The following is a 23610-nucleotide window of genomic DNA, read 5'->3' as shown; positions in this document are numbered from 1 at the left end:
CCTTTATTGTGATTGTGGGCCTCTGGCAATCACTGCTGATGACAGAATTTCCACGTGGCTTTCCCATTAATATGGTGTTGGCTCCTGGTCATGATGCATGGACCTCCTGCATCTTGTCTGGAGATCAGCAGGGATTTTGTACAGCTTTTACAATCCTCATTCCTCATTGTCTCAACGGAAGCCTAGCTAAGCTTGTGCAATTCCATCCTTCAGAGAGCACCTCCCAAAATATGATGTTCAGTTCTGGGTTTTCATTCTTGTTCTGTGCTTTCATTCCTGTTCAGGGAGACAAAATAACACTGGCTTATGTGAGACCTGAAAGTCTGAGGCCTTGTTATTTCTTTATGGGCTGTTATCTGCTTAGTTCTTCACTTCTATATATGAGAGAAATGTGGGAAAAAAGACAGGAACAAATCACCCCTGTTTCACACATTTGTCTTCATGTTAATTGGAAAGAACAGTTTTTGCATTTTGTCAGAGCTGATGTCTGTTATTTCTTTCCTTGAAGTCATCTTGCCTAATAAGATTATGTAATTGGAAAGTTTCCAACACTTTGTGATTTGGAGAGATTTTTGTGAGCGGGAGGGAATGGATGTGTGCACCCCTTTGTCAGCGTTCAGAAACACCCATAATCATGGGATATGATTCCATGCAGGTGCTTTTATTAAGAGCTCTGGGAATCAGGGGTACAGACCCAAATCTGACTCCGACACGACTTTTGAGCTGAACGTATTTTATATTCTTTCATTATATAACTTACATATTCATTATTAAACTTATAGTGTTCTATTGTATCCATTGACATGAGTTTCTCGTGATCTTTCTTAGGTCACTGACCACAGTTTCTCATGATTATTCTTACAATTAAACAGTAATTATATTTAATTACTAAACAATCACCACATCTAACAAGTATATCAATTATCATGTACTAGCTACACAGTGCAGTTCTAGCAAGTACTAGGTCTCCATGTGCTTAAGGTATTTATTTTTCCAGGGCTTACTAAGCTTATTTTCCTGTTAACCCTAAACCCCCATGATTTTAAAACCCTTTTACTATCACCTTCACTCTCCCAACAACAATCTTGTTTTAGCTTATCCCTGTCCCAGCCTGTGAATTTCCAGAGGGTGTCTGTACAGAGGTGTGGAGCAGGGAACATCTGTTGGTGTCAAAACCATGCAGGCAGGGCTGAAGGTGCTGGGGTGTTGTTTGGGTGGTTTTTTTTGGTGAGCTGTGAACTGTTTGACAATTTGTCCTCTCAGGAGCTTGCTTCTTGGTTTTCCAGCTGTCAGGTTGCATTAGAAAGCAAATAAATGCATTATTTTGCCATGTAAGCTTCTTGTGTCCTTGCCTAGAGAGAGAAGTGAGGAAACCAGAAGAGAAATGTGAAGGGATCATGTTTGTGCAGCTGTTTGTAGTTTGGGGGAAAAAAAAATCAATTCCTGGTTTGCAAGCTCTTGGTGTTTTCTATTTCAGGGAGCTTTGGAACATGAAGAAAGCAAGACCCTTCGTTTCCAGCTTGAGCTTTCTCAGGTTAAAGCAGAGTTTGAAAGGAAACTCACAGAAAAGGAGGAAGAAATGGAAAATATAAGGTAGTGTGCAGGAAGCAGCATGTTTCTTAAGGGAAAATCTGAAAAGACAAACTATTCTCAAGACCCAAGCCAGCTAAACACACGGCAGGTAGTTATGCCAGCAAAAGCAGATACTGTCTGTACCAGAAACCAAGACAGCTCTGACTATCTGCTGAAGGCTAGCCCTGCCACATTTCCCTTGCTCAGTTCAAATATTCCTGTCAGCTCAGACTCTGACAGTGTACAATTAAACCCATCATGCATAACACACTGCAGATGTAAAAAAACCAGGCTAACATAATCAATTCACAGCAGACCAGGGCCACTAACTCTGCATGTTGACAGTGTGGAGGTAAGTAGGTCTAGAGAGCTGCCATCTCCTAATCCTGTGTGGGATGGCTGCCTCCCAAGGGGACCCCCAGGCAAAATCAGCAGTACTTGCCCCAGTGGTGCTCAAACCCATCTATCTGAAGGCATTTCATTAATTTATGCAATTACAGCTATGCTGAGTGTGGGAGGATGTGAAGAGCTTGCTGTTATGTGTACACCATTAGGGTAAGCAGTGAGAATTGCAGACATGCAGAAAGTGTGAATGGAACAGGAGAGGAGCTTGCAGGTGAGATGGATAAATAGGAAAAAATGGAAAGCAATGAGGTGAGAGGAGGATGGTGGCTTTTGTCTCTCCCCTCCCACCCAGCAGAAAAGTCTGAAGAGTTATACCCTTAAGAGGAGGGTATAACATGCTAGCCTATGTGTCTGTGCAGTTATTCAGACAACTTTGGCCTTGAATTAGTCAGTGTTGTGATGTCATTAATTCAAGAATCATGTTATTGGTTATTGATAGGCTAAAGGGAAGGGGAAGTCCAAGACCCACCCTGGCCAGCATACCCAGAGGGATTTATATATTCATTGCTTCAAAACCAAGAATATTTTGGCCCTTTCACCTTCTGGAGTCCTGCAGATGTCTGGACTGCAGATATCTTGGGACAAGATGTGCTAATCAGTGCTTTTTGCTTCAGCTTCACAATGAGTGTTCAGCAGACATTCTGTGCTGCTTTCTGGAAGTTTTGGGCACAGTTCAATATCTTGCTGAAGCAATAAAGCCGTCAAGTTTTATCTTGTTGACTTGATGATTTCCCAGAACTCCTACACTTTCAGCAGAACTTGTCCAGCAGTGAAATAAATGTTTCCAAGTGTGTCCTGTTCTGTGCTTTGAGTTACTTTCTGGTTGTAACAGAGCAAAACTTTCTTTGTAAGACTTCTCTGTTACAGAATCAAGAAAATTAGGCTGTTTGCATCTGCTTTGTCTTTAAATTGACATTAAGCTGCCTTTCCCAAGGGGACCAGGCTGTCAACTGGGTGGGTTTAATCACTTCTAAATTCAGATGTCCATAACACAGATTTGTATTAATTAATCAATCCCCTTATAATTAGCACAAGAAAAGATTTTTCAACATCTATTTTAAGACACAATAAATTGTAGCTTACACATGCCATTTACTATTAAGAGCACCTACAGCTTAGAACGTAAAAAAAAAAGCTTCACTTTGATTAATCCCCTCCACTAATGCCTTCAGCAAAAGGCTGAGATGTAAATCATTCCAGGAAATTATTCAGTAAATATTTTACTAAGTGACTGTTAGGCTGGAAGTGCTCCCTGTCAGGTTCAAATCCATACTTGCTTGTGTTTACAAGAGCTCTGAGAGCACTCCTTGCTCCAGTACTGCCAAAGGAAATACAGAAGAAGGATTCTGGAGGTGCTTACAGATCAGGATTTAGCTGAGGGTGTGAAGCACACCAGCCAGTTAGACAGCAGTGAGGCAATGCAAACTATGCATGCTATGTATGAGTGCTACCTATGCCCATCAGAAATACACTCTTTCTGTAAGGGAGACACTTTCAGAAAGTGAAGTACTGCTGCAAGTACTTCTCTGTCCTTGAACAGAGAGGAAAATCATTCCATTCATCCTTCATGTCCTTTCCAGGAGAAACCAGCAACGTGCCATAGACTCGCTGCAGTCCACCCTGGACTCTGAAGCCCGCAGCAGAAACGAGGCCATCCGCCTTAAGAAGAAGATGGAAGGGGACCTCAATGAGATGGAAATCCAGCTCAGCCATGCTAATAGGCATGCTGCAGAAGCAACCAAGTCAGCACGAGTCTTGCAGACACAAATAAAGGTAGTGGTGCCCCCCAAGCACTCGCAGGCTGGGTTTCCTGAGCACAGACCAAACCAGCGGTGGTGATGGTGATTAAGAGAGAAGCTACTCCCAACAACAAAAAGGGAAAGCCTTAGTGATCATGTCTGGCATAAGAGAATACTGAAATGTGGATTTCTTCTCAGACTTGCATGCAAGCTGGATGAGATCCTGTCATAAAACCCTTGCTGGCTGCAGCCTCTGGCAGGTGCAGAAAGCTACAGCATGAGGAACAAAAAGCCTGTGATTTTCCTGTAAGATTGCAAGGCTTTTAAAAGAAGCAGAGGGCAAGTGGGTTGTTTGGAGTACAGGGACTGTGTGTATATTCAGCTTTGTTGTTTGTGTCAACATTTGTAGTAGCTTAAAAAAAAAGTGTTTCTTGCCAAGACACCTCTTCTCAGAACCACCAGCTCTGAGAGATTTGAGGACGCAGATTTTTTTTCCCTCCATTGCACTACATACCACAAAAGCTATTCAGCTTACAGTTTGGAAAGAAAATTAAAATATCATAAATTTAAAAAGTACTGAAATTCTTGAGGTTGATCCCAGGTAGCCACTGCAATCTGTGTTTCTCTGATATAAGGACAGAGGCTTGAAATGGGGTGTTTTATTTTAGGAGCTTCAGGTGCAGCTGGATGACTCGGGACACGTGAATGAAGATCTGAAGGAGCAGCTGGCAGTCTCTGACAGGAGGAACAATCTTCTCCAGTCAGAGCTGGATGAACTGAGGGCTTTGCTGGACCAGACTGAACGGGCAAGGAAGCTGGCAGAGCACGAGCTTCTGGAAGCCACCGAACGTGTGAACCTGCTTCACAGCCAGGTTGGCTTTTTCTGTGCCCTCTCCCTCACTGGCTAACCTGAGCCTTCTCTGTTGATCACTGACACAGTTTGTCCCATGGCCACCACAGGTCAGACACACCCTGGCATGCCTGCAGAGGTAAAATGAGGCAAAAGAGTTAAGTCACCCTGGGGATGTCCTACCTGACTCCAAGTTAGCTGGAAGAGATGATTCACTTTAAGCAGCTTCCAGGAATAACACTGATGGAAAACAAAAAGAGTCAGAGTTGATTTCTTTTATTCTTCCCTGCTGTGAAACCAGTTTTCTGCTTTAGTTAAGCCATGCCCTAGACAGTGAGGCATTTCTCTGGAAATAATGCAGGCACTGCTTTTGTGATGTTACTCAGCAGGAAAAACTGCAGGGCTGGGCTCTCACAACAGGGAGATCATGCAGGGCACCCACCTGCAGCAAAGTGCCCTCTGTGCCTGCAGGTCTCCACTGAGATCAGTCTTTGGGTGTTGTCCAGGTGGGCACTGCCACTTCTAGGGTGCCGCGGAGGGGCATGTCCCGCCTTGACAGCATTTTTACTAAAACCCAAAACTTCTCTTCACCAAATGATAGTCACAAAGAAATGAAAACGTGCTAAAGGCTGGCAATGTTTTGCAGTGTTTACTCCAGCCCATTGGTGATGTTTTAATCACCTCACTGGCTGATTAAGGATCATTAATTTACCAAAATGAACAGCCTTATTAATTCTTCTATTTCAGCCTATTGCTTATTATTTTATCTAAATCAAAATTTGAATATTTACAGCTGTAAGAGTATTTTTAATATTTCTTCCGTTTGAAGCTACCTATGATAGTCAAGGCAGCCCTTACTACATATTCCCAAATATTGCTCTGAGTAATTCGGAAGTGGCAAAAATCAGGAAGCTTTGGTGTGCTATGGTCTTTAGAGGAATTGTCTCTAATCATCACTTTTCCTCCTTTTCCACTATTCATTTGGGGAAAACTTAATAAAAGAACACAAGCCTGATCAATCAAAAGAAGAAGCTGGAGGGTGACATTTCCCAGATGCAGAATGAAGTGGAAGAATCACTCCAGGAGTGTCGGAATGCAGAAGAAAAAGCCAAGAAAGCAATCACAGATGTAAGTAGGCTTGTTCCTTGCTCACTTCTTTTCATACCACAGTGTCCAAGGACACTGGAGTGTAGTGAATGTCACAGACTTACTTGTAGGCAATGTAAAATAGAACCCTAGTGGTAAAGCACGGGGATAAAAAAAACAGGGAAAAGGGAGAGGCAGAATCTTAAATAAAAGCATTAGATCAGAGAGGAGGGAAAAGGCCTCCAAGGTTTTTCTGTCCTTCCATTTTCTCTGTCCAGGCAAGATATGCACACAGAAGGTATTCTGTAGAGCTTTGGCTACAGTGATTTATCCAACTAAGGGATAGTTCAGGACTGATCTTCCACCATTTATTCTGAAACATAATCCAACAGCATCCAGAATTTCCTGTAAAATGTGGCTGTTTTTTAGGCAGCAATGATGGCTGAGGAGCTCAAAAAGGAGCAGGATACTAGTGCTCATTTAGAGAGAATGAAGAAGAACATGGAGCAAACCATTAAAGACCTCCAGAAGCGACTGGACGAGGCAGAACAAATAGCTCTGAAAGGTGGCAAGAAGCAGATCCAAAAACTGGAATCCAGGGTAAGTTTGTGATCCAACTTCAGACTGCTACTTTCTACTTACAGAATTGGCACTAGATGGGTAGCCTAGTGCTGCCTGGTAAGTTCACAGAGGCTGAGAAGGGGTAGTATGGACACTTTCCTCTGTTTCACAAAATGCAGGTGAGCAGCTCATGGAGGCACGATTCCCCTTCATTATCCAGCTATGAGCTGCTGACCAGTAGATGAACAAAGCCCTTGATTAGAAAAGAGTTAAAAGCCCCAGCACCTAAACTCAGCAAAAACCTACCCCAGTGCTTGCTTTGGTTAAACTTTTTTGGCCTTTGCACATGTCTGCACTTCTGATTGATGGTGCAGCCGGAATATTTTTATGAAAAAAACAGAGTGGAAAGGTGACATTTTGATCTCTTCCTGAAATTTGACTCTATGGAGAGACCTAGCAAGTAAGCGTTTCCTGAACTGTGAGCCAAATTTTCTGGTGCTTTACATATATGTAGCATAATGGCAAGGGTTTTTTCCCTTTTTGGCAGGTTCGTGAGCTGGAGAATGAACTTGAGACTGAGCTCCGTCGCAATTCGGACGCCCAGAAAGGAGCCCGCAAGTTTGAGAGACGCATAAAGGAGCTGACTTACCAGGTATGCAGCAAGCACCAGGGCACTGCAAGACACGTCCTGAGCAGCCTCGGGGTTACAGTGAAGGAGGAAGGATGGCCTTAGGCAGAGCTTTCTGACTGCTGGAAGCTTTAGGCACAGCAGGAGCATCTCCCTATGGCTTCCATCACAGAATGCTTTGGATTGGAAGGGACTTTGGAGATCATCTCATTCCAACCCCCCTGCCATGTGTGGGGACACCTTCCACCAGACCAGGCTGCTCAGAGCCCCATCCAACCCGGCCTTGAACACTTCCAGGCATGGAGCATCCACAGCTTCTCTGGGCAACCTGTGCCAGTGATCATCATCCTCTTGGCTGATTTGCTGTAACTAATGTTAGAAAGCCTCTGTTGCTGGGATTTGGACATTTTTAGCACAGTATTAATATGGAACAGGCCTCAATGACTATTTACAATGCAAGGGAAGAAAGAGCCCAGCTCCCTCTCAGCTGTGCTGCTGTTGCTAAAAGGAGCCATAGGACTCAGGTGGCTCTAATGCCCTGCTCAGTGTAGGGTTGCTGAGTCCCAGGGCTCTGTCACCTATTATTGAGCCTCCTGCAGCTTTGCTAACAGCTGCTCATGCTGCTTGGCCTTCAAAAAAGGCCTGCAGGACAGAGCACTTACCCTTTTGCTTTGAACAGCATTAAGAAGATAAACCCATCCATCTGCCTTAGGAGATTATTTAGCCTCCTACCTGTTGTTTTATTCTGACTTTCGTACACAGAAGCTGAAGGTTGTTTTCTTTGAATACAGCGTGCAGGCAGAATTAGCTGGTCCCTCTGCTTATGGAGCATGACAGCTTAAACTAGGTTTTTTTACCAGAAATGCCTGTGAATCAAACTTCAAATTATGCAAATAACATAGTTCCAGGCTCACCCATATCTGCTTCAACATATAATGACACGATTTATAATGACAAGCGTGCTCCTCACCCTGAGCAAGGAACTCTGCCTGTATCTGCACACCTCTGAAAGTGTGTGCACATATATATCTTTCTTTACATCCATTTATATTTACATTTATACATATATTTACATTCTTTACATAAATTATATTTATATCTATACATGGGAAAGGTAATCTCAGTCTTCACTCTTCACACATGTATATTCAATGACGATGTAGAAATTTTTATGTGTACACAGGACATGGCTAGCTTGTGCTTTGAGCTATAAGTTTCAAAAATATATATGGCATCCATAATTATTGTGCTGTGGTAGATGCTTTAAGCCTTTTTCCTCTATCAACCCAATTAATGGTGTTTTGATACAGTCAGAAGAAGATAAGAAGAATCTTGCCAGGATGCAGGATCTAATTGACAAGCTGCAATTAAAAGTGAAGAGTTACAAGCACCAAGCAGAGGAAGCTGTAAGTAACCGTCTGGGTCTTTCTACCTTTGAGAGATGTATTGTTCTAAACCCACAATTTTTTATTCATAGAAACTTCTAGTACAAATACATCTTTTGTGCCCATAAATAATTATTTTAATAACTGTTTTATATTATATATAAAGTAAAATATATAGCATATGTGTTGATTATATTTAAGAAAAAGTATGCCATTTTAGCCTAAGACTGCAGTGTAATTTGCAAGAGAAGGGGATGAAGGAACAGCCCCTCAGCCCCTCCTAGCCCCTCAGAAGACACATTGAGAGCCTCTCAGTTCACTTAACATGGAAAATGCCACTAGAAATATCAACCCTGTAAAACAACAATCTCAGTTCTGCAGGAGGCAAGTGGTGCCCATACAGCTGTTACCTACTCACGCTGAGCACTTTCCATCCCACTTGAAATTAAAAGCTTTGTTTCATGTGGACAGGAGGAAATCAGCTGTACTCTTTTTTTTCTCACCAGGAAGCTCAAGCCAATCTGTACCTCTCAAAGTACAGAAAACAGCAGCATGATCTGGATGATGCTGAAGAAAGGGCTGAAATAGCTGAATCTCAAGTTAATAAGCTGAGGAGCAAGTCAAGAGACATTGGCATGAAAAAGGTATGGTCATACTGTATGGGGTAGATGTGAGTGTTTAACACACAACAGTGGATGCTCTGTATCTGTTACACCTCTGAAAGTAGTGTAGACTAGGAAAATCTTGGGTTTCTACATTTGTTTTGTTTCATTCTGCCCTTTATTTTAATATTAAGATAACCATGTAGGACAGCAATCTGATACTTAAACAAAATATATTCTCTGTATTTTTGTTGTCATTTAACCTCTGTTCTCAGCAGCAGAAGCAGAACTGGTGATTTGGTGGGTTTGTTTTTGGTTTTGGGGTTTCTTTTTGCAAAGGATATTAAAAGACTCCACCTTTTTCTCTCCCTGATGATGTAGATTTCTATGTATGTAGTAAAACCTGGGTATTACCACATCAGCAGATATTTTAACATTGCTCTTTCAATGAACTTGTATTGACTGGAAGAGCTGGATGAAAAGAAAATATTGGTGATTAGTCACTTAGGTGCTGGGAAGTCATTAGTGATTAGACATATATTTGTGGTGTTTTGCACTTGAACTGAATGGTAGCAATAATGTTGATGAAACTAGAAGGCACTGAAGAACTTAGTATGGAACTGAAAGCAAACTTATCTATGCTTGCCTTGTGGCAAACAGGGCAAAAAAGAGTGAGGTTGTTACTTCTAGGAATGATAGGAACAGGAGCTGGGTCATTGCTAAATCTATTTCATTTGCAAGTTTAACAAACTTCCATGCTTAACATCACATATGTTTTATGGAGTTGATAGCTCCCAAGCTAAGGGAATAAAAGCCCTTTACACTCTTAATTTATGCTTTTGTATTGGCCTAATGAAATCACCTATGACTGATACAAATTACTGCTGCTCCACCTAATGAAATCACCCGTGACTGATATAAATTACTGCTGCTCCACCAGAGCAAAGATACATTAAAACTACCTTAATATCTGGTTTATCACACATTTATGTACAATTAAGCAGTACTGTAATGGAACCTCAAAAGATTTGCAGCTTTTAAGGATAAAAAATTTCCGCAGATTTTTCTAAATTATTCTACCCCTAAAAAAAAAAAATCAAAATTAATATAAATTCATTTAAAGATTCACAAAGCCATGGCATCACACAAACACTGAAACAGGTACACCATGAGAATAATTTATTTTTTTAAATACTATTAAAGTTGCTGTTTATTTCCTGTACCTTACTGGTACCATCTTAGTGCTTCAAACATGCAGAAGTCACAGAAAAGTGGATGCCTGTTTTTACTAGTCAGATGCTGTTTGCCAACACCAATTGCAGCTCTGGCAATGGAGCAGAGTGTTGCTCTGTCAAAAGATGAGCTCGGTGGAACATTCGCTGCTTGTGGCAGCAAATGCAGGAGCTGCCAGGAGGTACATTTAGGTGGAGACTGCTGTCCCAAAAATCACATGTCCTTTGGGGAGAGAAGGACACTGTAGAGACTACTCTAATCGTGCAGCATTAGAAATACCTTGCCTACTGCTACAGTACCCATTTCCTGAATACTGCAGGGAGTGTGTGTCGATCAGAGCACCACCATCTATTAAAAAATGGTTGTTGAAGTCCTCTGCCATCACAAGGATCTATATAATCTAGAAAAAGGACAGGATACCTGCCTTGTTAGCTGGGATAAGATGGCAAATGTTGGCCAGACTGCTGCTAGTCTATGTCAGTTACAAACTGGTATAATACCAGGAAACAGAATACCAAATACCAGGGAACAGAAGCATTAATGCAGCTTTTGTCACTTACTTGTGAACTCACACTAAAACCTCTTGACATTTCTATTTTTTAACAGTTGCATACTATCTCAATTGCCTTTCAGGTTCATGAAGAGGAATAAAAAAGTCCAAGCTGACAAATACGAGAAAATACTTGACATAATCATGCACAACTGAAAGCAGATGTAGAAAAAAATAAGCACTTACAAAAATAAACATCAAGTGAAAATCTAAACAGACTGTATAGCATATTTCATTTATTTACTTTTTATTTTGCCAAGCCTTAGGGATCAATAGAAGATTACATCTCGCCAACAGCCGACTTCATTATATTGGAACAAATCCTAATTGGCAGATCTCTGAACAAAATCAAAACTAAGGGCAAATCCAGTCATGCTGCACAGCCTCACATATTTTATATGCAGATTGTTAAAGCAGCTATCCTGGTTTATGAACAGTACTTCTCCCTTCACTCTCTGAAGCCACACTGCCATTCTCTTGCTCTCCCTTCCCTTCCCATTCCCAGAATGGAGTTGGGAGTTGAAAGCACAAAAGGTGAAAAACCACAGGCTAAGAACAATTTCCTGGAAACAGCAGTGGAATAAGAAAATTAATGGTAACAGCAACAATGTTAATTTTTAAAAGTATACAAAAGAGAGGGTGATGCACATGCAGAAATGCTCACCCTGGACCCCTCCCTGAAGGAACCTCTTTTACCACACAGACAGTCCCTCTCCCCAGTGAAGTGGGGTAGTATCAAATAGCATTTGGGTTCTGGTCATGCCCCCTCATGGCTATTGCAAAAACACAACAGCAGCACAGATTAAAACTTTGGAAGGGACAGTTCTTAAAGCTGGGATAACTCAGCTTCCATTTATCCTGCCTGCAGGACCCTGAGTTTTGGAAAAGAGAAAGATTTCCATATAAACAGCTTCCACTACCACCAGTCAAGGGACTTCTCTTTGCCAGCTGCAGGACAGGCACAGGAGATGGTGTTAAGGGACATCTCCCTGTGGCTCAGAAATAATGAATTCTCTTCAGTCTTTCTTGCCTTTAAACAGGGAACTGATCCGTGGTAGTTTAACAACAGCCAGAAAATTAAATTCAAAATAAGCCACTCCCCTTCCCCCCACCCCTTTCTGGTAAGAGAGAGACAAAAGCAGAGACTGTGGGTTGAGATAATTTACTGACAGCAAAGAGCAACAAGTTAATAACAAAAGCATACAAGAAGAGATGCTTTACCCACAAAAAGGTGTTCACTAGCTCAATTTAGTTCCATGTGGCTGCTGGGACAAAGACAAGATGGTGAACACTCCCTGTAGGTCATGTCCATGTGGTTCCCTGGGACAAGGACAAGATGGCAGCTGGCTCCACATGTTTTTCCAGACTAAGACAAGGTGGCAACCATTCCCATGTGGACCCCAGGACAAAAGCAGGATGGTCCATGTCACAAAGCCCATTTTCCAGACCACTGTGGTGGGCTGTGCTTGGCAGCATCCAGCTTCTCACACCTCACTCTGCCACTGCTTTGTTCCCACAGCTGTTCCCACTCTGACACTCCTCTGCTCCCCCATCACTGCCAGCCCAGCGCGCTCTGCTGGGCTCAGACTTGCTGCTGTCGACAGCAGACATGGTCGTTACTTTAAAATAAAATAATAAATGAAATGAAAACCAGTGAGCTCTTTTTCCCTCACTCTGGGGAAAAAAAAAAAAAAAAAAACTTAAAATTTAGGGATTTCTTCTCTGGAAACTTCTTTGTCCCTTTAGGAAATCCAATTTCGCATGCTGACTTGTCACAGGATGAGTGGGAGCTTCACACAAGCCCTGCCTTAGCCTCAGATTTTTGGCAACAGCTATTTAAGCTGTTTAAGAAATCACTCTGGCCTGCAAATTCCAAGGATGGCAGATCAGGCCTATTTATAAAATTAGTTACTTATTGAACAGACAGAAGGTAACACATGAAAGGTCTAATTCTGACACAGTATAAAACAAAATAACTACCAGTAGATTACATAAAACAGTACATGATATCAAGGTACCTATATTAAAACTAGCAAAAGAAATACTCGGCCACCAGAGGACTAAGTGCAAAGCAGGCATCCCTGCTCTGAGGAGAAACTCCAGTTTCCAGGAAAATGTGTGGAAGACTTCTGCATCATGAAAGTTTGATGCAGCTTATACAGTTTGTAAAGGCAGAGCCTGTCAGTCAGAATTCCAGTTTATCTTTCCAGATGGTAATGCCATGGTGCCAAAATAACTTGCTACAAGACAACTCTGGTTTAACTCACCAGTTAAAGACAGCTCTGTCTGGTTTAACTCACCAGTTAAAAAGCAACAGGTAAGCTCATGTGGGGGATGAGATGCTCCATGACTTTTCACATGAGTATCCATTGACTTTCTTCCTTCCCATTTGTTCATTACTGTTGCTCAGAAAATCACATTTGCATGTGGCTCTTACTGTAACTCAAAGGGGAAGGTGGAAGAACTCTTGGTTGTTTTCATCACCAACATCAGTAGTATCTGTGTTTAGAGAGCTATTTTCTTCCTGTATGTCACCGTGTTCATATGATTCCTCTCTTCCTTTTCTTCTAGACAAAATAAAAATACTTATAAGGACTACTGATGTGTACAATTAATCCCCTAATAGCGGAACAAGAACAAGATGCAATCACCATGAAGGTAAGTCAGCATTTTTCATTTTAGTTTTATCTGAGTAAAATAAGCATCCACACAACAGTGCAGATACATGCCTGGTTTTTCCATCTAGTCCTCCATCAATGTAACCAGAGCTGAATTAACCTGTCAACTGTTCCACTTCTTCTGATTACAATATGTGTGACAACCCCAACAGGTCCCAAGATAACCTAATCTTGCTTAAATTGTGTAGACAACTGCATCTCAAAGTATATTATCATCTCTAAAGCATGTTACAGCTGTTTAATAAGCAGCATGCAAGTGAATCTCTGTGTACAGAGAAAAAAAAAAGACTAAGGCATAGTAATTTCAGAGTTTTCTTTCTCATGTGTTTTTGCTGTACCTCATGGTACCCATAAAATGTCTCCTGAAGCTTATGAAATTCAGACTGTGACAAAATCTTCAAATAAATATTCAAGGTCTGGATTTAGGTACTTCCCTTCAATTTGAGTTGGGGGTCCATTTTGAGGTTTCAATCTCCCAGTGCCAGAATTACCTTTCCCCACTTACTGCTCAGTTCTTTTCACTTTACTCCTGGTGGCCCTTGTCCAGACACCCTGTTCACATTAGGATTCTCTTCCCTTTTTCTTAAAACAGAAGATCAGTTTAGCAAACAATGCTAACAATGCAGATGTTTAGTCATAACTGTCTAGCCACAGGTACTCATTACCATTTTTTTTAAAGTTCCAAAGTTTGGCTCAGACCCTTCTTCAAATCTTGAGGGGCTTGGTATAACAGTATCTTAAAAAATAAGTACTCTAATGATGTACATACCTTGAGACAGAAAAGTACCACTGCTATTGCCACTGCTATTGCCACTGCTATTGCCAATGCACCAAACAGAATTTTCCCAGCGTTACCTGAATTTTCTTTAAAAATACAAGTAGATAAAAGAAGTGCTTATTGTTCAATAAATATATCAAAGCTATGATTTTTTCTTATATATAATCTAAAAGGTATGATTTAGGGAAAAAGAAACATTAAAAGGAAACTGAGACAAGGACAACGATGTTCAAGTTACTTGACTCATACTGTAAGACTTTGAAGTGATACTTTACTGACTTAAGTGTGAATAGCTGAAAGCAGATTTTTTTCACTTAATTGTGCTGATAGCAAATTCTATGTGTGCTCATGGGATAGGATTTGACAACTTCTTAATAAAAGTCCCATTTAAAAACAATCAACTGCCCAGTGTGCTAAATACTGTCTCCTGGTATGGTGCTCAGTGCCATTAAGAGCACTGCTGATTTACAGTAGAGCAGCTCCGTAAATGTTATCCAGACTGGATCATAAATTTCATTACTCGTGCTGCAAAATCTTTGCAACTTTAATCTGAAATGTTGCCCAGCTTGATAGCGCAACAATCCAGGTGGGCACAAGAAATCCTGAGATGAGTGATAACCATGGATTCCACAGGAGATCAAAGCCCACCTAGAAGAAACCTCTGCACAGCACCAAACTCTTCTCTCAGAAGAACTGTATGGCTGTTCTACCTCAGGTTGTCTTTTTCCCTGCTGTGCCTTGTTCAAAGAATTTGAAAAATTCTACATTCCTCTGGAAACTTCCTGTGGATGTCTGAAAAACAGCTAAAAAATAAGAACTGCTAAAACAGCATTTAATCTGGTCATTGCCTTTAGCTTGACTCTGTAACCACATGCAGACCTATGTTTATATCTTGTAAATTCCTTTAGAAGAGCAGCTTTAAGCTACAACTCTTCCTTATGCAGGAGGTGATTGTAAATCTCTTTTTTCCCCTCAAAAGCCTTCTTTTCAGCACCCCTTGGAAACTCTTCTGATGGCTCAGAAGCTGCTGTGCTATGGCTGCCAACACAGTTTAGCCCATTCCCTACTGTCTCCATCCACTTATCTGCTTTCAGGCTGGGCTGAAAGCCACAAAGGTGCTCATCTGTAGTTATTATCACTTATTCTAGCCCCTTATCTGTTATGTTGTCTCTATTTTTCATGTCTTGCTTTTCATGGCTTGTTTCAAGTTATCTTCTTTGTTTAGAAGAGATGCCTTTTATTAGTTCTCAGTCTTTTCAGTGATTGTATGTAATTGTGTGAAATGTTTGTGTGCTACTGTTTTATGTGCTACTGACAATGAAATAACTGTAAGTAAGATTTCACAGCTGGGAATTTACTATAGCTCATAAAAACACAGGCATTTAAACATATATATCCCCAGGCCTAAAAAAGGCCTGCTGTGTAGAATTAAAGCTTTGAGAATAACAACTGTGTGTTCTCAATAAGCTTTCTTCTACAGCCAACTTCTACCACAAGCTTTGGGCCTCCCATCATCTCTCTGCTACATTTAAAGCTATGTTTGCCCTCAGCAGAGCACTTAGGACAGAATTCTGAGAGCCCTGCTGTGCCCTCAGCTATGAGAGCAGTTGGTGGCAACTGAAGGCAGACACTGATTTGGTAACCTTTGCCACAATAAGCTGCTGACTGAAAAAAGGAACTTCCAGACTTTAAATAAACACATCTTTGGTAACTTTTTTTTCTCCCCGAGCCAACAAAAATAAAATATGTCTCTCTTCCACCCAACGGTACCAATCACATCAAATTACACAAAAGTAAGCACACGTTGCATCAGTGTCCTGAGAGCTGGCAAAGAGCCATCACTGCTGTCCCAACTACATGCCCACCCATTCATGTAATGAAGGCTGAAGACATTCACCCAGAAAAGCATCTTCTAGTGGAGCCAGTGTCCCCCTTCAAGGGGTATATTCTGAACTCCAGAGTTGTTTCCATGACTAGTTTTTAACTCATTGTTGTAGCATTGATTCTTTTTATGTAATAATTGTTTTTGAGATTTCTGATTGACTCTTAGGCTGTGCATTGTCCTAACTGGTCCTCATGCTCTGAAATGAAAGGAGCAGCAACTTACCGACGTGCAAAGTTGTCACAGCAAGTTTTGTGTAGAGAGGTGTTGAGATATTACACAGATATTCTCCACTGTCGCCTGCAGTAAGATGATCCAGCCTCAGTGAGAAGTCACTTTCGTTAACCTGGACTCGAGGATGGTGAGAGTGAGATGTGCCATTGAAGGAGGCCAGGACTGAGGTCACTGCATTTCTGTGTAATGTCCAGACAACACTGAAACCATCAGTGCTTGCAGCGTCATTGCCGTGTTCACACGGAATTACAGTGCTCTCTCCTTCCACCTTAGCCACGTGGTCTGAAACAGATAAAGAGCCCTCTGCACTTTTTTTGGAAAATACTGTGAAGGTTCTCTAGACATTTTGTGATTTTTTTTCTTAGGTTTGATACTACCATGAACAAATACAAAAACAGATTTCACTGCTTTGATATTGCATTCAAATATCACAGTATGTTTCTAGAAGCATCTGAAGATTTTAAAAACACATGCATCTTACACTAAAAAGTCTAATTGATATTCGCAATATTTATGAATATTCTTTATTAAAAATTTGACTATTTTTCCTTTAATTGAGGGGCTTATTAATAGAAGTTGTTTAGTCTACTCTATGTTACTATGTAAAACAGCAGGAAATTGCACATGCTGGGAGCAGAGAGAAAATGGAACTGATCAGATACCTGCACATCTGAAGCAAAATGATAAAACACAACATAATTAAACTAAAAGAATAAAAAGATTCTATGTAGTTAGGAATAACTTTCAGTTATGGTGAATTTAAGTACGTTACTTCTCTATGTTGAACATTTAACAATTAATAAGTAAATTTTAAAAAACAGGAAAGGGAAGGAGAAGGTAAGTGGAATTAACACCTAATGTATAAATTACTAATACAAGACAAATTAACATCATAGCACAACTACAGGTTTGACAACAGGGATTTGACAGCAGTGGTGGCTGGCAGTCAACTGGAGAGGAAGATAATAGATTATTTTGACATAGTATAGCTACACTTGATTTCTGTGAGGGAGGGGGGTTCAATAAACAAAGGTGTGGGGCTGAAAATCATGAAGACAAAAAAAAACCAAAATTGTACCCCACACTGCTATTATAGAAACAAAAGGAAAGCATTTTATTTTCAAAATATTCTACTGAGGGGTTAAATGGAAGCAGGGAAATGCAATACATGTGTAATGATATGTACCTTTTTCTCTTGTGCATCAGGCAGAGATAAAAAACAGACACTTACAGTGCACTTGGTAGCTACTATGATGCCATACTGGAAACCTTTCATATTGTAAGCTATTCCATGTAAATTAAAAACTGAACTCTTATTCCAGAGTTTATGCAGTGGGTTAGGAACTGAATGTCTGCATACACTTTAGGGGTTAATCAGGGTGATGGAAGCAAATCTCACAAGAGAACTGCTCTTGCATTGCTCTTCCATCAATTAAAAATATTTCCCTAAGAAACAGGACAGGTTGAAAACCACCAGTTATTTACTCAAACTGAATTTCCAATGAAATTCAGGAGGAAGACAAAGCAGTCTTTCATAGTCCTGCTTTTTCTTAACTAACAAAATGAGTTGCTGTTTTCTAAAATGTAAACTGTTTGCTGCTCTCCATTCCCATGCACCCCAGCAGATTGGTACTCAAGCATGCATGTGAAGAGAAGTACAATGAAAGGATCAAACAGTACCAATAAAAATCTGGCAAAAGATGGGAAATGGACAGAATAAAATTCATGTGCAGCTAGAGCAGCAGGCAAACTTTCACCTTCCTCACAGAACACACATATTGTCTAAGGTTTCCACATATTTGTCCAATGGGCAGAATTCTTTTATTGATAGAAGGTAAAGTTTATTAGGCACCTCTTAAAATGTGAAACTGATATAGAAAAGATGTTAAGAGTCAAGGTAACTTACAGAAGGGTGGGCTAGCCCCTCTCATTCCTACTTTTCAGAAGTAACTTGCAATGCTGCCTTGTAATCCTAACAAATGCATTTCAAAGAGAAAGGTATATTCTTTTGCACTGTCCCATATCCATGTTGCCCCACTGCAGGAAGACTGTCTTTAGTTTGACTCTGAAGCCAGCTCTAAAATTCATTAACAATGCTGAGAGAGATTTCATTCCTACCTTGCATCTTCCATTCAGCAGCCCACACTTCATGATCCAAATGAATGTGACAGTAGTAAGTATCTGTTATGTTTATAATGTCCTTGTCACTTCTAAGAGAATAGAAAACTCCATTCCTAGTTGCCTCCCGATCTGTCTCTTGGATGGATGTATTGCCCTGTACCCAAGATATAGATGGTGCCAGATAAGTGAGAAAAGCATAGCACTTCAGTCTCCTTTCTGTGTTTGTCTTTTGGTATTCCAGTGCATAAGAAGAAGGAGCTGTAGATGAAAAAAAAAAAAAAAATTAGAAAATAAGTCCTACTACTTACAAAATGTTTTTTAACTTGAAGTGGTTACTCTTTTGAAATACCATTGGGGAGAATGAATACAGCCAAGAATAAAACTTCAGCTGTGTTTGATTTCAGAAGAAAGCACAGCTACTTACAAGGCCAAGATTTGTACTGTTCTGAGAAGCCACATTATATGTACCACATAATTACCCCTTAGAAACCAGGGTGCATTAGGCTATGAAAACAAGTGCTGCACTAAAATTTTCCAATCCATGTTGCAATATCTCACCAGAGCTAAAAAACTACTGCATAACACCATCAGGCCCAAAATGTGCTCTGCTGGGTTGGAGGATTTTGATTCCATGGGAGAAACAACACAAGGAGATCTGCTGGTGCCATCCCATTTGCAGTGGTGTGATCCAAGGGCTTTTGATGCCTCACTGACCTTTTATGTGTAGCAGCACTACCACCTCTGTTTGATATTGCACCGTTCCCACGTAGCAGGTGTAAGGGCCCTCGTCAGCCATGGTCAGGTTACTGAGTTTCAAGGAGGCATTTCCACTAGGGATGTTCTCGGGGAAAAGGTGTGTTCTGAGTCTGTAATGTGGATCCTGTCCTTGCAGCTGATCCTTGTGCTGGTAGTAACTGTGCACATATTTGTTCTCTTTTTTCCAGTGAATTACTTCATCATGCCCAGGTGGGAAACGACAAGGGAGGATGCAATCCTTGGAAAACAGCCCTGTTACTTCTTCCTGTTCTGTAAAACCTAAAGCCCGTAAGTACAAATGAGTAAATTTAATCCAATCTACAAGTATATTTCTGCACCTTTTTATCCCTGACAAAAAAACGCTCTTGGAGGCGTGCCAAAGTCTCTTTCATGACTTTTCTGTCACATGAGTCTCTTGAGACAGAAAGGGTGTCCCTCCAGTTTACAGGATTACAACACAGAGCTCTGCTCTTTGAACTTCTAATCAGTTTATGTAGAAATCCCAAATCAGCACCTACATATTCACATCAGCACCCTGCCAACTTACCACCTGAGCTTCAAATGTGTTTCCACATCTCAAACCCCATCTTTTCTACCTTAGACTTTAAAAGCCTTTTGAGCTGCATCTTTCTACGTGTTCAAACATTCACAGTGCCATGCTGCAATGCCCCATATGTTACCAATTACCCTCACACAGTGCCCAGCAGTTGTACCACCACAGAGAAAAAAGACATGGTGCTGCAATTGATGGGAAGGACAGAACTTCTTGAAACAGCTTTGCCACCACAGACAGCGTCAGGAAGTTCTGTCCCAGCCCCTTGAAATAATTAAGGTGTACATTCCACAAATTGACACAAGTGGAAGCATCTCATTTCTGTTAACATTTAACTTAGACCTTGCTGGCATACTAGAGCAATTTAATCTTTTAAAAAACTGACTGCAACCTGTTAGGCTGGTAGTGAGTGCCCAAGGGCAGTTGCCTTCTCAGACATTCTGATGCAGTCTCTGGCTCATCTGAACAATCCAAATGACTTTTCCTTAGTCTTCTCAATGCTAGGTCAGCCCATTTGCTGCAAATCATTTTCAGTCTGAACTGAAAAGCACTGCCTGCTGAGCCGTGGGGCAGAAACATTGGCAGGTCTGGGGGGCTCAATGGCCACAGCCATCCATGCAGCCACCTGATAAACAGTCTTTAGCTCCAGAAGTGTTTTACATTACCCAAAATTGATTCTTTACCATTAAAAACAGTGCTTGAATTCACTAACTCTCCTTAATAAAAATTAATAGTAATGGTTTTCCTTATTATTTTTCAGCTAAAACCTACCCCAAAGTGTAGCACTGACGTGAAATAAACAGATAATGACAGTTGGTATGTTCTGTCCTTTCATTTCTTCATTGGTTTGTAGATTCAGGTCAAACTGGCAAAATAAAAGCAGGGGAGAAAATCTCTTTAAATGCAGATAAAAGACATGTCCATATATAATTTCCTTTCTACAGCTTGCTAAGGACTATAGCCCTTTTTATCATGTTTTTGTTTGCAACAGACTTGGTCCAGATTTTTGACCTTAAAGCCATTCATTATGTGATCCTATGCATTACATAATAGTGAAGGCTCACTCGTTATCTTGCATCCCCTTGCAGATTGATGCTTTAATTTTAATAAATAGAAAGTGTTTACTCTCAGTGTTGTTACAGGGCTAGCTTCCTCATTCCTGAACAGGACACCAAGGAAAACCTGTCAAGAAGATTTTGCAAAAGGATGTAAGACGTCCCTTGTCAAACCTGCTTTTCTCTACTTTTTAAAGTATTTTTCTGATTACTGCAACATTTGACTTTCGGGGATGGGAAATTTGACTGCATTTGCAAATACCGCAGATATAGAGAACTTTTCACACTTTTTACACTTTCAAAAACATGTGCATGGAAGTCTAGGGTAGGAATGCAAAGGAGGAGACTCATCATATTTTCTGTTTTGCCAGACAGCAATGAACCAGAATCTCTCATGCATAACAGAAATAATAGTTACATTACTGTAACTATTACCTGGGTGGAGGAGGAACAAAATCAACAAAATATACTGTGCTTGATGTTTCCATTTCAGAAACTGCAATCAATGCTGTATTTCCCTTAGTGAGGGATCTGCCGTGTTTAATTGACATGTCACCTTCCACTGGCAGTGATGCTCTGAGAGTAGCATGGTTCCAGTGGTACCCCTGTGATGCCTTTGGGAGCTGCATGGACAGTGCACACTGCCTCCCATCTTCTAGCTGTGCCCCATAACCCTGCTTCAAAAATACACAGCTACAACTACTCAGCTGAAAATTTTCACATTCAGCACAAACCATGGCTTTGGATCTTTCCATTAGAGAAAAATGCATGCCAGTCTGTAGAAAAATCTGAGGAATGTAGGTTCTGGCCAGTCTTTTCAGCAAGTTCTGGGTCTTATAGGAATAAAGTGTGTGTACGCTGATAATTAGTCACACAGCAAAGTACTGAACAAACAAACATGCTTTTTCTGTTTGTCACAGACGTAACACAATCAAGAAGTCATGCCCTAATAAGGCTTTTAGTGAAATATCAATATGAAATTATGTATACAAACAGTGCACAAGTAGAATTAAGCTCACCGTAGTCATGTTAGTTACTGATGCTCTAGGTTTCAGGAGAATTATTTCATACAGAACCACCACAGACTAAACTGGAGAGCAGCTCAGCCAGGGTTCCTAAGAGCAAGGCAAGGTGCTAAAATGCATCTCCCAGGACATACTGAACAGCTAAAATAAAGGTAGGGGGAATGCTGCATTTGCTCCAGCCATTACAGGAAAAGAAGACTTTCTTCTGTATCCAAGTATTTCCCCATATTTGAGCTCTGCATTCAAGCTGGAACACGATCAGAGCACTCCTGCAGCAAACAGCCATCAGGACTGGTGGCTGCTCAGTGTACTTTGTGACCTCTTTGAGAGCAGACAGGCAAACTAAAATATCCTCCTTTCAAATAAAATTTATTTCTTGGTACAAAGGTTTCCGATTTATTCCTTTTCAATGCAACTTAACAACAACGCATTTCAAGTGTACACACACTTATGAGGACTGGGAAATATCAGAAGAATACTTTTGTTTTTCTTGTTTGCTTGTTGGTAAAAATTAACAAGTAAAATTCTCAAAAAGACATGTTAATCACATATTGCTAAAATCTCCTGCCACAATGATACCAGCTTTCTAGAATTTCCTCACTGAATCTTCAGAGGATTTCCCACAGTAAAAGAGAAGTCATTCTCTGCCTCCCCATAATGAAACCCTTACAACTTAAATGCTAACTTCATACTTCAGGTGTTGAGAAATAATCCGAATGGAAGAAAGTTTCCACAATCTCTCTCCCTGTTGATCTTGGCCTCTCTCCATCTGCATTCTGGCTGCCCCACACGTATGGCTCAGGGTTCAAGTAACTAACATACTTCATACTTTAAAAAACTTTTTCTCGGTTAACTTTTGCCTGGCAAACCTGAAGTTCCTGCAAGCTGTAACAGAGGAAATGAGTGAGCAGTAAGCGAGCTTACAGCAGTCTCGGGGAGGCAGCGACAGCAGCAATTCTCTTCGGGGCAGAGTGCAGGAACCTGGCCCAGGAGAAAGAGAACATAAGGTAAAAGTAATCATGACGCTCTTCTCAAAAAGCTCTTCTCAAATGAGAGGTAGGAGCCTAGGGCTTCCTGCAGGGATAGGTAATTCTTTTCTAAAAGTGCTTTTAACAGTGACCTCGTTCGCTCCCGACAAGTCAAAACCTGTGTGTCCTGTTTTTTTCCAGCAGAATAAAACGACTCAATTTTTTTCGGGAAGAGAGCTTACAAAAAAACTCCAAAAAAAATGCAGGAAGAAGTGGCAAGAAGGGGTGTGTGTCCCCTCAAGGACTTTGTCTGCAAAATGACTCTGTGAATTCAGGAGTTGTAAAAGACTTCAGATATCACCGAGTCCTACCTCTGACTGATGAACTCAACTAGATCACGGCACACGTCCAGTTTTAACACTCAGGAATGCTGATGTGCCTGGGCAGCTCATTGCAATGCTTGAAAACCCCTTTAATGGGAAATTCCACCCAATGTCCAATCTAAATCCTGTCGCAGCTTAAGTCTATGTCCTCTTGTCCTGTTACTTGCTAACTGGGAGAAAAGACCGACCCCCACCTGGCTAAAACTTCCTTCTTAGGAAGCTGTAAAGACTGCTCATGGGCACTGCACTTGGCCAACTGCGCTGCCCTTCTCTGGACACGCTCCAGCGCCTCGAAACCCATGCGGTAGTGAGTGAGGCGTCCAGAGATGGACACAGCGCTCGAGATGATGCTCCGCCAGCGCCAAGCGCATCCCGGGACACGCAGTTTTCCCGCTTTCCCCGCTGCCTTCCCCGCCCCAGGCGCTTCCAGCCGGCACCGCGGGTGAAGCTGCGGCTCTCGGCTGCCGGGACTCACCGCACCGCCGCTGCCCGGAGCGAGCCGTCCCGGCGCTGCTCTTCCAGGAGAGGGCAAAGTGTGAGGGCGGAGCGGCGGAGCGGCGGGGCGG

At 41.3% G+C, this 23610-nt stretch overlaps 2 protein-coding genes across 6 annotated transcripts in view; one reads left to right on the top strand and one right to left on the bottom strand.

The window, feature by feature from the left end:
• Positions 1 to 10889, top strand: part of MYH15 (myosin heavy chain 15) — a 44497-nt gene extending 33608 nt beyond the window's left edge. Inside the window, exons 34-42 of the mRNA XM_021542409.3 lie at positions 1478 to 1593; positions 3558 to 3750; positions 4385 to 4588; positions 5569 to 5694; positions 6082 to 6252; positions 6761 to 6865; positions 8152 to 8247; positions 8733 to 8870; positions 10695 to 10889. Coding sequence (XP_021398084.3) covers positions 1478 to 1593; positions 3558 to 3750; positions 4385 to 4588; positions 5569 to 5694; positions 6082 to 6252; positions 6761 to 6865; positions 8152 to 8247; positions 8733 to 8870; positions 10695 to 10712 — 1167 coding nt within the window. The 3' untranslated portion in view covers positions 10713 to 10889. The remainder of the gene's footprint in view (positions 1 to 1477; positions 1594 to 3557; positions 3751 to 4384; positions 4589 to 5568; positions 5695 to 6081; positions 6253 to 6760; positions 6866 to 8151; positions 8248 to 8732; positions 8871 to 10694) is intronic.
• HHLA2 (HHLA2 member of B7 family) lies at positions 262 to 23603 on the bottom strand. 5 transcript variants are annotated; one of them, XR_013342115.1, is made up of 9 exons: positions 23520 to 23603; positions 22618 to 22674; positions 20385 to 20478; positions 19019 to 19339; positions 18302 to 18562; positions 16175 to 16465; positions 14059 to 14153; positions 12912 to 13178; positions 262 to 276 (listed from the first exon to the last, which is right to left on the bottom strand). XR_013342115.1 is itself a non-coding variant. In XM_021542408.3 (8 exons), the coding sequence occupies exons 3-8, from the start codon at positions 20446 to 20448 to the stop codon at positions 13152 to 13154; spliced, it is 1059 nt and encodes a 352-aa protein (XP_021398083.2). In that variant the 5' UTR covers positions 20449 to 20478; positions 22618 to 22674; positions 23520 to 23603; the 3' UTR covers positions 11758 to 13151. The 5 variants fall into 5 exon arrangements, 4 of the variants coding, with proteins under 4 accessions (XP_021398083.2, XP_077647051.1, XP_077647050.1 ...); XM_021542408.3 differs by lacking the exon at positions 262 to 276 and having other exon boundaries at positions 11758 to 13178; XM_077790925.1 differs by lacking the exon at positions 262 to 276 and having other exon boundaries at positions 11758 to 13175.
• Positions 23604 to 23610: the final 7 nt, after the last annotated feature.

The sequence above is a fragment of the Lonchura striata genome, chromosome 2 (genome assembly GCF_046129695.1).
Source record: "Lonchura striata isolate bLonStr1 chromosome 2, bLonStr1.mat, whole genome shotgun sequence".
In the NCBI taxonomy this organism is placed as follows: domain Eukaryota; kingdom Metazoa; phylum Chordata; class Aves; order Passeriformes; family Estrildidae; genus Lonchura; species Lonchura striata.
The sequence above is the reverse complement of the archived record's forward strand: the minus strand, read 5'-3'. Positions and strand labels throughout refer to the sequence as shown.